The following is a 17,337-nucleotide window of genomic DNA, read 5'->3' as shown; positions in this document are numbered from 1 at the left end:
TGGCGGCTAATTGTCTTATAACCTGTTTCGAAATACTTTCGATAAAACAAGCGTTAGAGCTGTTCTCTGTAATCCTACTCCCTTCGTAGATCGCTATGCTTCACTGCGTAACAGGACATGCGGGAAAGCCAGATTACACCGATTCTCTTAAAGTCAGCTTCTCCTCTACGCAAACCTGCATTGCTGGGAAGTTAGTCGTCCAGGGGGCAATATACACGGTTATATCAGAATATAAATGTCTTAAGCCGTCTTTTTAAACTTCTTTATGATTTTTAACACGACAATGTTTTAATGCCTAGATACACGAAGATTTCAGTGACGCCATATCCGTCACGGAAATGACGCCAGTACAACGAAGCAAGCGGCCTGTAAAGGGTGCACCCCTGCGCACAGGGTCTTCTTGCGCGAAAGCAACCTATAGTACTAAAAAAAAAGAGCACGTTACATTTAGGGTTGTTCGTTTTCGGGTTTTAATTTTTAACACAAAAGTGTTTTAGACCGGGATACAGCACGGTTTCACTGACGCCATATCCGTCACGGAAATGACGCGAGTACACCTTTGCCGAAGCGACCCGCCAGCAGGACGTCGCTCGCCAAGCACACCCACAAGACAGCCGCCGACCCGCAAATCATGCTCATTTCGCAGCAGATTTCGCTGCACATTTCGCTTTCGTGTTTTACCGATTCCACTGACAGAGGAATAAACCACGATTTTTCTCCAGTGTTTGTGCGGCGGAGAAACTAGCTCCATAGAGAGAGAGAGAGAGAGAGAGAGAGAGAGAGAGAGAGAGAGAGAGAGAGAGAGAGAGAGAGAGAGAGAGAGAGAGAGAGAGAGAGAGAGAGAGATGATTCCAGCACAGCCTAGAACAGCTCCTCTGTAAACACAAAGTTTCAACGCAACCGGCTGGACCATAGGGTCTGATCCAGGAGCGTGGATGAGCCTAGTGTTGTACGCATCGCCGCCACGATAAAGGACAGAGCCCGGAGAAACTTGAGCATCGAGTTGTCGCGCCCAGAATGGTTGCAGGAAAGGGTTTGATTGAAGGTATCGAGCGAAGCTGTAATCACGGACCGTGAGAGAACTTATTAGTTACGTGTACGTTCAATGCGCAGACCTGTCGCATTACAAACGGTTGTAGATAGCTGCGCGCGTGATTCCCTCAACCAGTTTATTTTGCGTTGTCTGGCAAAAGCTCCGCAGGGTTGCTTGCGCATGCATTATATACCTCGATCACCACGGACAGCAAGATTATCGTGAGGGCTTCTTTTTGTTGTAACGCAGTAAAATATAGTCAGATCGTGAGAGTTGTGCTTTACCTTCATAGGATATAAGGGCTATTAAGTTAGTACCTTGTAGATCAGTACAGAAGCCCCTGTGCTCAACCCACGAAGCTCTGAGTTTACCTATTATATGCAAGTTTACGTCAAATCTAGGCTGATTTAATTGTATCTTAGTGCAGCTAATCTATCCAATTTACTATAATAGAAGATAAAATAACTTAATCCAATCTAACTTAATTTAATCAGCTTAACTTAATCTTTATTCGAATTCGAAACTAAGCATGTCGCAGGCCTGCCATGTTGCAAGAAAATGAGAGACTATCCTGTAACTCATAATCTATTTACTTGTCCTTTTCCACTCCCAAGTACTGCTCCAGGGCAGCTCCATGTCTTTTTCTTTCTTTTTGTTCGTAGAACTTCTATTGCGAGAGCAGTTCTAGACAGCCCGGGAACTGTTGAGACCTGCTCGGGACCGGCAAATAAAAGAGACCCTTAATGTGCTCCAACTTGATAACACCCCGACGCGCGTTCTTTGAGGGGAGGGACGGCTTCAGATCCCTCGGCCGCGAGGAAGGCGTCGCCGCCGCCGCCGCCGCCGCCGCCGGTTCCATCATTTGGCTAACAGACGAAATGACGGTGGGAACAGCCCCCAACGTCTAGCAGCTGTGGGCTTCCGGTCTGGACGAACGAGCGATTATTGTCCCAAGGGGCGCAGCAAGCGCGGACCGCATGACGGAAGAGGAGGCCGGAGAGGGAGGAGGAAGAGCGCGGAGAAGCGTCCGAGATGAGGCGAGAGACGTGCCGCGGAGAACGCCGGCGCGGAGGGTAATCAAAACTGATGAGACGGGAACAAAGCGGCGAAGAAAAAGAAGAGGAGGACGAACGCGGGATCATCCGTTTATGTATTACTGCGCCCTCCGCCGCCCCGAGTCGTTCGACTACTTTGTTTTCGAACGGATGATCTCGCAGGAGGGGAACTGGGAGAAGCAAAGAACGGCACGCTCTTCGAGGGGCTAAAATTGAAACAATGGCTAATCGTGGCCAAGGTGGCGGGAACCGGTTTTTGTTTTCGTTTGGCGTGTTGTGCGGTAACGCGCTTTAGCGGCGCGCACTTTCGCATCGGAGGAGTCCTGCTGTTATGATGCATGTTGGCGAAAGAGAATAGGGGCCCTATTACAATGGCAGTCCGGTATGCTGGCCGCAGTTAGGGATGCGCCCTTATCCCGTGTTGAGCCATTGTTTTCCGAAGGATGCGTTCAACGAATGAATGCCAAGGCTTGCGGGGTAGCTCGCCAATTGTTAAAGCGACTAATTCAGAGAGTGTATGAGCTGGCAGTGTTATGCAAACTGGCAACCTTAGCAAAGAACAATCTTTTATTATGTTTCTTTTTCCTTTTTGGCAACATTCTGGTAAGCAACCTGCAAAAGGCTAAACGGCGAGGCTTCTTTTCGTTGCTGACTTTGCGCGGAAAGAACACGAAGCAAAAAGACATTTAGTATACAACCTATATTAGTCTCTATATATACTGCGCGGTTCATACTTTTCCAGAAAGAAGAAAAATGAAGTGCCGTATGCGTAACATAGATGGCCCGGTATGAGAAATACGGAGAAGAAATATCTACTTTCTAACCATCTGGTCAGCTTGGCGCCCCACAGTGACGCAACACAGTGATGGTGTATCGGTGTGTTGGTGCGATTGATATTGCATTCTGATCGGCTTTATGATGTATATTGTTCATGTGCTGTTTTGTTTTATGTTGTGTCCAGGTAGTGTTGCGTTTTTTTTTGTTGTTGCTGTTGATACCGAGTAGTGACCTTTGTATTCTTCACTTGCCCCTCCTGCTAGGGCCATTCTGACCTGCAGTATTTTGAAATAAATAAATAAATAAATAAATAAATAAATAAATAAATAAATAAATAAATAAATAAATAAATAAATAAATAAATAAATAAATAAATAAATAAATAAATAAATAAATAAATAAATAAATAAATAAATAAATAAATAAATAAATAAATAAATAAATAAATAAAAGACAGCTGGCCAATCTTAACGTTCAATAACAATTCGAATGCAGAAAAGAGTATGTTCTACAGCAGCGCTGCCGTCCAAAGATTACTGATTTTGATGGTACGACAATAAATTAGCTGCAGAAAAGTATGCGGGCTGTTTTTATTACAGAAGCACCACGCAAGCCCAAATGCGTTAACGCAGCGGCGGTCGGAAGTTGCGTACGAATAAAAACTGTTCCGCAGAAATTGTAAGTAAGCAAGACAACAAAGAAAGCCGCTCATGTGCCCTAAAAACGCCACAGCCAAAACTGGCGTTGCTAAGGCGCGACTGAAGCGCCCAGAGGGGCAGCCCTGTTTCAAGCACCCGCACCCTTTTTTTATTTTTTTTTTTAGCGGCGCGTTGGCAGAGCGGACGTGCATGTCGCCCAAAAGCAGAAGCGTGACTGACCGATCTGTAATTACGTCATGCGGGTCAAACGATGCCCGCCCGACGTGCCCGGATTACGGTATAACGCGACCGGCTGGCGAACTGCTGCCCGGGTGGCCGACAGCCCGGCGGTTGGTGCGGGCATCTTGAAACGTTGGTAGAGGGAGTTCAGTTTGGTCAGTTGCAGCCGTACGAAGGCACCGACGCGAGGAACCCCAACAACAAGCTCATACGGATGCAGAGACATGACACTCGTCTTTTACAGCCTTCATGAATTTCGCAAACGTTCACTGCACCCTCCACCCCCAAGTAGTACGTGTAGTACAACCGTAGCCTTTTTCTCGACTGTATCCGCATAATTAAAGGTTGCACAAAACGCGGGGTCGGCCGTCAATTACGCCAGCATGCAATGCAGCCGGCAAATTGTGTGACCAACCACAAGCTCCGATGAACTCACTTCCGACTCGGCACCCGCCTGTCGTTTACACATAAATTATCAACAGCATTGACAGATAAAATACAGATAAATTAACAGACATATAAATTATAAATTTACAGATACATTATCAACAGCACCTCGCTCGCACCGAGAACAGCAGTGAACGAAAATATATATTTTTTTCCCTGAAAGACAGAAAGGACGTTCTTTTACACGCAGTTAACGCGTAGCGCAGTGGGAATGTCTACATATTTGTTCTGTAACAGCGCTTGCTTGCTTCAACTGGTTTTGTTAAGACCCCGGCCCCAGCCAAATAGCTGCTGGGAAATTGTCAGCGCACGTATGTACTACATTACACGCAGATGTATGCGCTCCAAGCAGGCCGCTGGAAAATTGCCCTTCTTGCATCGTTCCAGCTCGCAGAGGCACGCATTTCAAAGGCGCGTGGAATGGACTCGCACGCGTTCGGGGCACGTACGTGGCACGGGTTTTGTGTCAGCAGATATATATATTCTGCCGAGAGACATGTCTTGGAAGGAAATAGTCACTGTTATTGTCTACGGGCGAAGCAGACGAAGAACAAGGCCGCGACTGCGATATTTCAATCCCACGACTGAGTTATCACTGCGCGAAATTATAAAACGAACATATGCCATGAAATTAAGGCGAAACAACAGAATGGCGTATGGCATATGAACAAATTTTACATGATTGAGACAATCTAATTTTATGGTACAAATTATCACAATCGAAGTTGGTAAAAGCAGAACGTCCGAACAACAAATTTCGCTCGAAACCGCAAGTTGCGTTTTCTTCTCCGTATCTCTGCGCTTGGGAGAGAGAGAGGAGAATTGAAAGAGAAAGCCGAGATTGTTGCAGGAATTTCAGCATTGACATGAGAAAATTGGGCTTGAGAAAATTGGCGCACTCATGCCAATCAACAGAATGTGCTTGCTTGATTGATTGATTGTAGGGTTTAACGCGCCGACGCAATGCGATGAGGCACGCCCTAGTGGAGGAATTTTGACCACCTGGGGATCTTTAACGTGCGCCGAAATCTCGTACACACGGGCGTTTTCGCTTTTCGCCTCCATCAGAAAAGCGGCCGCCGCGGCCGGGAATCGAGCCCGCGACCTCGTGCTCAGCAGCGCAACGCCTTAGCCACTGAGCCACCGCGGCGAGTAACACAGAATGTGCAAAAAGGCTACAAAATACGGAAGCCGTACATCTATTTTCTTGTAATGCGATACGTGTCATTAATTTACACGTTGCCAAGCGCTTAGCTTGTAACGAAGAGGTATAAAGACAATAAGCGCAGGGGTGAGGAGGAGGAGGACGGGCGGAGAAAACTGGGCGGAAGGGCAGAGAAACGGTACCCTGAAAGCTCTGACAGCGCTGCGTCGGTAGCCAATACCGCAATTAACAAAAAGCTCCCCAAATCCTGGCATGTGCCACTACGCAATTCATTGGGTAGGGGCAGATAGACGGGTGAATTTATGTCCAGAGCTTTTTCTCTTCCCCAACTAGGCCACAAGGCCCCCTCAAATTCCTCAATCACCAACAGTTTCATTCATTCATTCATTCAAGTCCCGAGCATTGAATTTGAATCGACGCCGCAGCGTTGAACTGACGTCGCAGAATCGTCTTACGCGATGCGGTGCCGCCATCTGTTAAGAAAAAAGAAAACTGCCGCCAAACCGCAGCCCTGAAAGGCAGTTTTGCTGCATATCCCATTGCCATAGAAGGAAGCTTGCTTTACGGCAATGAAGCCTCGAAAGAAGATTAAGCCTGCTTTCCGGGTGCTGTGATTTTTACCTGAGGACGATGAAAGGGTATTGATAAAGCCGTTTAAGAACAATTCATCGAGAAGCGTTGATTCATTTGTTGTATGTATGCAATGGTATATGCAAACACTAAGCATTAACGCCTTGAGTAGTGCACCCACGCCACGTTGCAGCTGCGTTTTACAAATGACAAGTACATATACTCCCAATTTAGTAATTGTTCATTCATTCATACACTACCCGCCGGGGTGGCTCAGTGGCTAAGGCGTTGCGCTGCTGAGCACGAGGTCGCGGGTTGGATTCTCGGCCGCGGCGGCCGCTTTTCTGATGGAGGTGAAAAGCAAAAACGTACGTGTGTACGAGATTTCGGCGCACGTTAAAGATCCCCAGGTGGTCAAAATTAATCCGGAGCCCTCGTCTACGGCGCGCCTCATGACATATGCGTTGCGTCGGCGCGTTAAATAGAACAATTATTATTCATACACAATGCGTGAGTTAGGATTACGCGGCCATAAAATCATTTGATTATACTTTCTGTCATGGGCAACTTTCTGTGAAAGCACACGCTGGAAAATAATTGATTGGAATATATTGTTGCTTAAATAAATAAGCGCAAACGGTCTGCACGAAAAATGAAAAAGGAAGACGGCCCTTGTTAATCCCTGCTTCATTTGTTCGAACTCTTTTTTAATTTTGAAACCTTACCTACCAACCAAACTCAGACGCCAGTTCCTATTTTATGTTGAGCAGAGTGGCAGCGTTTCTTTTATTTTCTTTATCGACTTAAACGATTCGTTGTGGTCAAATCTGCTCATTGCGTGTGGGTGTGTATGTATGTATGTATGTATGTATGTATGTATGTATGTATGTATGTATGTATGTATGTATGTATGTATGTATGTATGTATGTATGTATGTATGTATGTATGTATGTATGTATGTGTGTGTGTGTGTGTGTGTGTGTGTGTGTGTGTGTGTGCCCACAAAGACGCTTGTGCGCGCGTCTGTGTACATCCAACGCAGCTACCAGATGTCTGGTTAAAGCAAAAGGCAACTTACCATATTTGTAGCTTTACTGGCATTCCGTCGAGGTTGATTATCTTCTGCTTGAAGTCGATGCCTACAAAAAAACCGAAAAAAATGTTAGGTATGTTATCTTGAGAAGGCGGTGCACTGCGACATCTGTCCTTTGGCAGCAACCCATACAAAAATAAATGAACAAAACAAACCAATAAACAAACAGAAGTGAGACGAGGCTGTTTATGTTATTGACCTCGAAGTGCTAACGCAGTAACATGCCCAAAAATAGAATTCAAGGTTAATTCCTTTGGCGAATGAATCGATAGGAACATAAAGATACCATTACACGATGACGGGTTATGCCCGCAGTCACCGACAACACACAGATCCGGGGCGCGTGTTTTAGTGCGACAGCTCTTTACGGTCGGTTCCCCGAAAATGCGTCGGCGGCGTGTCGAGGGTATGGTAGCAAATTTCAATGGCACCACAAAACCCCATTGGCTGCCAACGGGTGCACACGTTGGCCTGACGTCACTGCTGAGCATGCGACGACCCGAGGCTAGGCTTAACGTTACACTTTGAGGTCTACCTTTTTGAGGTCTAATTTAAGAGATCAAGATGAAAAAGGTCCACTTAAAAGTGGCCGGAAGCATCGACACACGCGCCCCTGGGGAGGCAGGGGATACAGTGCGCGAAAAAAAGATGGCTGTTGCTCCTTGAAACATTTGATCACCGCTTCCAAGACGTCCGCAAAAGAGTAGGATAGTTGTCCCTATAATGTTTTATTCAAGGATCCCGAGAAGTCAAAGTCATATGGGAACATATGGGGATTGTAAGCTGGAAGGTGGAAAACCTACCAACCTTTAGGCGCTAGCGGAACCCGCTGCGCAACGAGCCAACGACTGCAACATGCGAGCGAGCATTGCCATATTGCAGACGGCGTGGTTCTTGTAACTCCGCTGGCGAGCGTGCCTTACCGCACGGAACGTTTCCCTTCCTTCAATGTACTTTTATTGCTTTCTTCTTAGATTCCGGTTGCCGATGGCAATAATAAAGTGCTCTCTCAATTCGTGACTGCCGTCTCTTTGGACGAATGCGGAAGAACAATTCTCTCGTGCGCCAGGGAAAAAAATCGTTGGATTCAGGCCCGCAACAAACGTTCTATCCGAGCGCCGTTTTTCCGGATTTATAGTAAACGTTTACTTCATTGTAATCAACAAAGCGGGGTGGAGTCGTTAGCCCAGGCTCTCTTCACCCCCAAAAATGGTCTTCGAGGTCGGAGCTCGACAGCACTCTCTCACGCTGCCCACGGTAAGGGCTCCAGCGTGCGGGTTGGCGCCCATATATATGACGTGGTTGAGTGTACGCGTCTCCTCGCAGAGCGGCGTGCAGGGTAAGAGTACAGGCACGGCCGCTCGATGGCCGTGGTACGGTTAGGCCGTGGTACAGGTTAGATGTGATGAGGAGGGCTTTTGTCGGGTGTGGGGACCTATTCGTCTGTAAGAGGGGGATGCTTCTTGTCTTCTCTTTGATAAGCTCTTTGTGTACATTCCAGCCTATAGTACTCGATAATCTCCTGGTAATCCTGGTAAGTCACTATCAGGTACGCAGACTCTGGAATCCCACCGGACGAGAGCACGCCCCATCGCTTAGTGCGAAATACACATTACGCGATATTCCACTTACGCGAGAATCCGGCGTCTGCGTGACCGAACTACTGTTACAAAAATGGCTGACGGTGCAAGAAGAACAAGAGGTAAAAGAAATAGAGAAGGATATATCAAATGGGATGCCAGGGGGCGCGTTATGCTCTGGACGCATAAAAACTTCGTTTTTTTAAATGCCTTCAAGAAAATAACAATGCTATGGTAAACAAAGACGACAAACTTGCTGGGACTGTTAAATAAATCCGGAAAAACGGCGCTCGGATAGAACGTTTGTTGCGGGCCTGAATCCAACGATTTTTTCCCCTGGCGCACGAGAGAATTGTTCTTCCGCATTCGTCCAAAGAGACGGCAGTCACGAATTGAGAGAGCACTTTATTATTGCCATCGGCAACCGGAATCTAAGAAGAAAGCAATAAAAGTACATTAAAAGAAGAGAAACGTTCCGTGCAGTAAGGCACGCTCGCCAGCGCAGTTACAAGAACCACGCCGTTAAAGCGCGGGCGGAATACACGCCGCTGTGTGCATGGAAGGAAACGGCTTTGCGGGAAGGCACGCACGGTATATGCAGTTTCGCGTACCTCACTTTCTCCCCCCACCATTTGGCAGGAGCTGCTACCGGCAAAGATTGAGCTTTTTTTTCGTCACGATCATGATCTCCCGGCAAGCTTCCCTTAGTGATGTGCGGTTCTCTGAACGATTCCGCGGTCGAGAATGCGCTGTTCCAGGAACCTTTTACTTGCCTTCCTTAGAACCCGCTTTTGGGAGCTACGCACACACAAAAAAGAAACCTGGTGCTCAAAAAAACCCTTTTCCTGGTGCTAGTTTCGTTTTGTTTCTACTTCGTGCTACCGTTGAAAGAAGGGCATGTGGCGGTTCGCTCTGAAACGTACTGACGTCATTCATGTAGGTTGTCTGCATTTTAAAGCGAAGCTTTTTGCCTAAACCCCCCCAATGTTCTGTCCCGACCATTGGTGTCACCAGAAAACTCCCGCGAACAAATAAAAGAAGTTGCTGGCACCGTCAGGAATCGAACCTGGAACGAATAGAGAAACAGAGAGAGAACCCGTTGTCTTACCGATTGAGCTACGAGCCCACGCGGAGGCGGGGGAGACAGACGGTGCACTCGCCGAGCATATCTGCGTGCTTACCCCCTGAGTTTTCGCTGAATGCCACGTGATAGCGTCACGCGACCTCTCGCGCCGCTGTGCGCTTCGCCCACGGCACGTGTAGCGGCCGTTTGCGTGCATTGCGCATGCGCTAGGAGTCATAAAAATTAAAGGAAGCTCAGACCAACGCATGACATCTCACTTCTCTTCCGTCTCTGCCGCCGATCTCGTCGCCTTCGTCGGCAGCGGCAGAGACGAGGCAGAAGTGGAATCGTCTAACACCGGGTTTGAGCTTCCTTTAATTACAAAAAAAAGAGTTTCCACTGATGTGCTTCACTAATACAACTCAACCAACCAACCTTCATGAATCATGCAATGATTTAACCTTAGCAAAAATGTAATAAAGGGTGTGGCAAAGTGCTTTTAAGTGTCTCTGGTTTCCCTCTTAGTAGAGCCCCGTGTGTGAATTCAAGTGACGTTGCACGGGTAATCGTTGTGGGTGTCGGTTACAGCTTCGCCTTCCAACCATCTTCACAGGTGGATTGGCGCGCATTTTTCAATATCTTCGTTTCTTTTTTAATGCTGCTTGTGAAACGTTACTTGACGTTCCCGTCATGTGCCACTAGGGGCACCTGGGACCATGCACGATACCGCGTCCACAAGCGGGGAGGAGCCGAGGAGGTACGCGAGGCGGACCGGACTCGGAACGCCTTTATTGTATTGAGAAAGCAGTATCTGGATAATAAAGTGACACTGAAGGCAACCAGCGAGTTTGCTTCAAACGAAAGTTTGGCCTGCCCATAGCCATTGTAGCGTTTATTCGGTGCCGAATCACTGATCAAACGTGACGCAAACAGCGGCTGCAGTCGCTGTCTGCGTCACGATAAACCGGAAGCAAGCGAGGCAGCGGTGATGCAACCGAATACAACGCTACCACGTACCGAGATGTTTGGTTAGTTTCGGTCAAATGAGTCGTGCTTTCCCGAACTCCCACATCGTTTGCAGTTCTGGACCACTAAGCAAAGTGTTCCTTCATGGGACCCGTAATCAGTATTGACGCTTTGTTGAAGAAAAACATATTGTCCTTTTGAGGCTCCGCAAATGTTCGCGACGAACCAACCGCTCGTGCGTAGCTCGCACGCTTCTTCGAAAAGCGGTACCGCCGCCGCAAGTATGGACGAGTAGCGCCATCCAGCGGCGGCAAGGGGAGACGTTTCGCACGCCAGACGATTTAAGCACTTCCCGTGCAAGTTGCGCGGTACAGCCAGTGGCGGCGGCACCTGTCTTCACGTTTTCGCTATTTTCTACGTTATTTTATAAAAAAGGAACGCGTAAGAGTGTTATATTCGTTTTCTGTGAGCTAATCCATCGAGCTAGAGCAACTTGTATTTTGACTTCAGTGTCCCTTCGAAGCGAAGACCTCCATGCCAGAAGCAAGGCCTTACAGCGCTATTTATGCTAGCCATCATAACAGCGCGTTCCATAGCGCGTGCTTCAGACAAAAAAATCATGCACCCCTCTGTCTAACGACGACGATGGCTGAACGCGAAGCTTTCTTGTGAGGGATTCCTTGGTTGTCGCCTGAGTGGGGCTGACTCGCAGACGGTTTGGACTTTGACTCGTTAAGTTTTCCCTTCGATCGCACGCTTTGATCGCAGCGGCTTTGACTCTGATTCTTCGCCATTTGATTTCCCCCAAAGAAAGCTTCGTGTTCAACCATCGTCATAGTAAGATGAAGTGCGTGATTTTTCTCTCATCTCGCACGTCCATGCACTCGGGCCCTCTCCAAATCCAAACTGCTTCGACCGCACCAGAACGGTCACCGGTGCAATCGAATAGACGTCGGCTTCATAGCGCCTGGGACCCAGGCTCGATTAAGAGTACGGGAAGCGTCTTTTCCTTGAAGCACTTCCATGATTATCATCATCGCCAGAGGAAGTTGGATTTCATGCAGGGCGTTTTCGGCGTTCACGGACGAATCAGTGAGACGCAGAAAGCTTCGCTTTAAAACAGAAGGGGGAGGAGCGCGCACGGTGCCTCAAGCTTTTGTAGAGGGCTCGCCAGGAATGAGTGCGCTAGCTTAAGCAAACCTGGCAGCTCCTTATTAGGCGAGCAGCGGCGCACCTGCGCTGTAACCAGCTCAGGATAATGTATTGCCGCATACCTTCTGAGCAGCTGTTGCATCCATGCCGGCCTCAGCTCCGATATCGCGACAGCTGTGCAGCCGATAAAACACATTTTACGAGGTTGCCCGGTTTACTCCAGGGCACGGGCAAGCGGGCAAAATAAAGTTATTATCATCATCATCTCCTGCAAAGAATCATGTATCTACCAAATGCCTAGACCCAGGTCCAATCACGCTATCATCATTCGTTCTTGGCCTATCAAATCCCAGGAATACGAACCCTTGGACTCAGAAAAGCCGGCGTCGGTGACGTGAGTGACGCTAGAACCCTGCTTGATCGACAGGGTCCACGAGGAGGGGGAGGGAAGGAAGGAGTACATGGAGGAAAGAAATGGTTCTTTCCTCCATGGAGGAGCAGAAACCCGCCACCATACCGCCAGGCCGCCAGGAGAAAACACGCGTGCTACATACAGAGACGGGTTCGTTTAACCGAGCGGGGCGGCGTTCATCTGAGTCGTTTTCTACGTGTGCGGAGGTACCGATAGCGCTTTCGCGTTCGACTCGTAAAGGTCCTTTAAAGGGACCCTGTCACACTATTTTTAACTGTTTTCTAAATCCTTATTTCTTTCAGAACGTAGTCAATAAGCACAGCCAGTACTTAAAATCGGGGGCCACAACGTACCTCAGCCAGAAATTTTTGCTCTATGCCCATCAGATAATTTGGAAAATTGCTCAATTTTTTTTTCTCTCTTTCGCGGTCTTGGCATTCTTCGAGCGCTCTAATTACGTCATTAAAGCAGTGTAAATTGGACGGCTTTCTTTTAGTTGCAGCAACGAACGCATTCGATAGCCCCTTTAAAAAAGAAAGCCGCAAGAGCAAAGCAGAAATGGAAGGCGCATCTGCTGCGACGAGCAAATCCCGCAGTGCCGCTCCGTGCTGGCGATAACTGTGGCTCTCGCTGTGCTTCCAGATGCGAAGGAGAGAGGGAAAGCGTTTTATCTGAAGTGTTGCGGAGTCCCTTCAAATGGTCTTTTTTGAATTGCATTGGTGCCACCGGTAACTTTCACACGGAACACCAGCTATCGCAAAGTGCTTCCTTTTTTTTTAGATGCGACGCTGAGAGGAGCATCTCTTGCTGGCGGCCCTGTCCTTCCTGAGTCGTCGTTGTCCGCGTCCGCACAGCTGCGTCTCTCCTCCGCTCACCCCCTCACCTCTCTCCGATAGCGAACACTCTCGCCCAACATCTGCGGGCGCGTGGCGCAGCGCACTCTCACTCCGCCGGTCGGCGGCGCTGAGCGCTGTGCGCATGTGCAGTACTCTTTCTCTCTCTCCGCGGTCTCCTCTCCTTCGGGTGCGCTGCGCATATAAGCGGAGTGCCGCGCTCCGGCCGGTCTCTCAATCGACGGTAGCCCGCGCTTGCGCCGCATCCCCTCGCGTGGAACCCAACGATGTGATTGAAACGCAATTCACGTTCACTACGCGTTTCACGCAATTCGACTAATCGACCCAACGGAACCCCCTTCAGCGTCGCATCACACCAGGGTTCCCGCGAGGGGAGGTGGGCGTATTTTTTTTTTTTTTTGCGCGCGTTCAGCCCAAACTGAAATGCCAACTTCTTCCCCTTTCTTCCTTTTATTTGTGTCACCCGTGGGCCGCCTTCTTCTAGTGCCCTACAATTCTGATTTTCAATAAGGTATCTATCTCTACCAAGCTACGAATAGAATATTCTTTACGGGCTTGTTTCGGTGCAAAGGTTTTCTCCAGGGTTCAGATTAGCTTGACAGCTCGGCAATTTACGGCACAAGAATGCGTTGCAATAAAATCTTGTTCATTTGGTTGTTTTTGTTCCTGCGAGTTTTCTTTATTAGTCGAACAAATAATGTCATACGAATATTTTTCTGGCAACACGCCAACCAGCTACTTTCAGAATACGTAAATTGCCAGTTGACACATGCTTTTGATAACCATTTAGGTTCACGTAACGAAATATTCAGGGGCGATCAAAAGTTCCGCGCCCTTCCATGCTGTGAATAAGGATGGACAACGAAGCAGGGAACAGTCTGAGAAGTGCATTAAATAAAACACGTTTATTTTTTTTTTTTTTGTAATTTGCGATTGAGCACACTTCCTAGCTAATTTGCTGAATAATACTCGGAGGGACTCAAATCTTATTCTAGCGGACAAACCGGGGCTGACCGTTTCCCTCCCGCGTCGTATACGCATAACTGTTGAAATCACCCACCAGCACAACGGATACGCCATGGTGAGCGCCTGAAGCCTGGCTACGCGTGAACGCACCCCCCCCCCCCTTCCCCCCTTTCTCACCCTTCCCACCCGTGCATCCATAAAGGAGCGGCCGGTGATGTGCGCGTGTTTAGACGGGAAAGACACCGGCCAAAACGTCGCTCCGGAAGCCGTTCAAACTGCTCGTGTCCGGTCGTCAAAAAACGCCGGCTAAAACGTCACTCCAGGAGCCCTTCAAGAAGGCAACACAAAACACTAAGTTCTGGACGCGAAAGGTTTCCGTTATGCGCGATTTTGATGACGGACACAATATGCGCAAACCGATTCGCTGTAAAACACCGGCGCTTTCACGCCGTAACTCGTAGCGTCATATCGTCGGTTTATTTCGCGAATAACGTTTCGTTGGTTTGTTTAGCGCTTGGTGCGTGCTAGCAGGGATGAACGTGTACAAAGAGCGCAGTCAAGTAAAGCCTGCGCGTTCGTGCGCCCGTGCCGCGCCGCTGGTCATCGCGGCTGGCCGAGCGTCCGGCGACAGGCGGTCGTTGGCGTCGTCTCGTCCGGGCTTTGTTATGGCCCGTGTCGCCGGTCAACCCGTGCGCTGATCGATCGGCCAGGCCGCGAGCAGGGCACTCGCCTTTCGCCCGACTGCCCTCCGCGTGTATGGACGAAACCGCGCCGTTAAATTCTTGCGTACGCACACGTGGCGCCACCACCGGTGTCTCCGACGTCGTTCGTCAGAAGGAGCTCTTACACCAGTGCGGTCAAGCCGCACGGGTGATGTGACACGGACCCACTTCGTTGCACAGTTTCATGCCAGCTCCTACGCGGTTCATTGCACTGCACCAGGGCAGGTTGCGCGTGCTACGGAGTAAGACTGCGGCGATTTCCCAATTCTCTATTTTTACAGCGAAGCTGTATACCGCTACCCCTGTCTCGATCGGGGCTGAAGCTCCACAACAAAATGCTTTGCAGCAAAGCCAACTTGTAACCCTTCACCTATACTGCGGCTGGTCGACCATACTGCGGCTGGCCGAAAAGACGACCAGTACGCGTACTGGTCGCCGTACTACAGGTCGTACTGGCGCCAGTACCAGTACGACCACTACCAGTACCTGTCATAATTAGTTACTTCAATACGGAGTTGTAAGCAACTCGGAATTCCTGTCTGCTGTAAATGCATGGGATCCTACGGTTATTCAACAAATGGCCGCTAAGGTGGCCCCATAATTAAGCCCGGTTTAATTTACTTGACACAATTAGTTCAGTGTGGAGTTGAAAACAATTCAGAATTCCATTTTTCTGTCAATACGGGGGATTGTACGGGAGCAGCACGGTGCGGCTGTAACTGGCGTTTTTCGGAAGTTCTACGGCAGCACGTGCGATGGATAACTATCAGTCACAGCTTTAATGCAAATAACACGAATACGTCACTCCTAAGTCGTTCAAGCAGCATCACAAGCCACGGTCCGTGACACGGGCAGTGCCATGTTTGTCTGCTGGGGCGTAACTGTAGTCCATCCAAGTCTCATTACGCTATTGATTCAAAAGTATGCTAAATTGCAGTTAACAACGATCGTGGTTTGCTTCTCGCACTTCTTTGATTGCGCCCCGGTCAATTGTACTTTTGTGTCATGCCTTCGTTTGGCTTCGCTATCTAACCACGTTCACACTGCATGTCAGCAGGGCTCCCCTCCCCACTTCTTTTCTTTCTTCTTCTTCTTCTTTTTTTTTTTTTTCATGGTTGGCTGCGTAGCGACAATCATTGGCTTTATGGTGCGCCGACATTCGAAACAACTGCCGCGCCGGATTAAAGAGGCGCCGAGATTTAAATGCAGCAGCGCGCCCCGGCCCCTGACCCTGCATAAAGGATCGTCGGTCGACTTGACCGCGATTTTCAGCACGTGGCACACGATTCGAAAGTGCCGACCACACGTTGCGGGGCCGTGTGTCGACGACACGGCCTTCGGGTAGGGCGTGGAAATCAGCAGTGCATCGAGGTCTTCTGCAGCGACCGCAAGACGATACTTCTAGGGTTCCAACGAAAGCCTCGTTTGTCGTGCATCCGACTGGCTCTGCACAGTTTGCGCGCGACGATGAAAGTACCAGCACGGCACCTTTGTGAATCTGCAGCTTCTCTGCAATTCGATCATGTTGCGTAAATGTATGCACTTCTCAACTGCTGGAACCATTGACACTTGCCAAATGTATTTCAGGTGTGCGACTCAGTCCCGGTTGAGTAGTGAGGTCATGACCCTTCACCTAGTGAGTGGTGGTGGCACCTACCGCGTTGGCTGAGTGGCTAAGGCTTTGTGCTGAGCCCTGTGCACAAGGACGCGGGTTCGATTCCCGGCCGCGGCGGCCGCTTTTCTGATTGATGGAGGCGAAAAGCAAAAACGCCCGTGTGCACGAGATTTCGGCACACGTTAAAGAACCCCGGGTGGTCAAAATTAATCCGAAGCCCTCCACTATGGCGCGCCTCATCGCCTGCGTTGCGTCAGCGCGTTAAACCATTCATTCAATCAAGAAGTAGCCGCCGAGAGCAGCTGAGTCCAGCGCGTGCAACTTGCAGCTTTTGCCAACTCTCACTGCCACGGTGCACATATGCCGGGAGAGTCTCGCGCGCGACGGCTGCAGCAGATGCGTGATTAGCTGCTGCTGCTACAGTTGCCGGCTGCAGCGAGCCCAGATCACGCGTGTGTCCAAGGCGGCGGCGCCAGCAGCAGCAGGTGTGCTGCTAAGATGACGTACGCGTGTACCGGGCGCTGCACGTCTGATAAACAGCGAAATCCTCTTTTAGCCGTCCGTACAGCGCGTGGTGTTTAAAGCGCTGCGACGTTTCGAGCCGCCGTGCGATGTACACGAGAGTATATTCTGCACCCGAGAGATGAGAAGAACTAGGGCTTGTCGGAATTCAACTCACGGGGATGCGTGCGTGTGCGTGAATACCGGTGGCCGGAGCAGCCTTAGAAATCTAACAGCTGTAATGCTGGGAGAACGCGCATTGACATCGTATGGCGCGGCCGCTTTTCTGATGGAGGCGAAAAGCCAAAACGCCCGTGTGTACGAGATTTCGGCGCATGTTAAAGATCCCCAGGTGGTCAAAATTAATCCGGAGCCCTCCACCACGGCGCGCCTCATCGCCTGCGTTGCGTCGGTGCCTTAAACCTTGCAATCAGTAAACATCGTATGGCGATCTTCCATCATATATAGTGTGTTTACACGATGTGTT

The 17,337-nt window shown here is 49.3% G+C and overlaps 1 protein-coding gene across 2 annotated transcripts in view; it reads right to left on the bottom strand.

Annotated features, from left to right (window-relative positions):
* The window catches only part of Rabx4 (RAS oncogene family member RabX4), a 124,047-nt gene that overhangs the window by 93,316 nt on the left and 13,394 nt on the right, over positions 1 to 17,337 (bottom strand). For both annotated transcript variants that reach the window (XM_077706622.1, XM_077706623.1), the window contains exon 2: positions 7,005 to 7,065. In XM_077706622.1, coding sequence (XP_077562748.1) covers positions 7,005 to 7,065 — 61 coding nt within the window. The remainder of the gene's footprint in view (positions 1 to 7,004; positions 7,066 to 17,337) is intronic.

Source organism: Haemaphysalis longicornis, unplaced genomic scaffold, assembly GCF_048455015.1.
Source record: "Haemaphysalis longicornis isolate Haplotype H1 unplaced genomic scaffold, Haemaphysalis longicornis Haplotype H1 scaffold_4, whole genome shotgun sequence".
Taxonomy (NCBI): domain Eukaryota; kingdom Metazoa; phylum Arthropoda; class Arachnida; order Ixodida; family Ixodidae; genus Haemaphysalis; species Haemaphysalis longicornis.
Note: the sequence above shows the minus strand (reverse complement) of the source record. Positions and strands in the feature narration are given on the sequence as shown.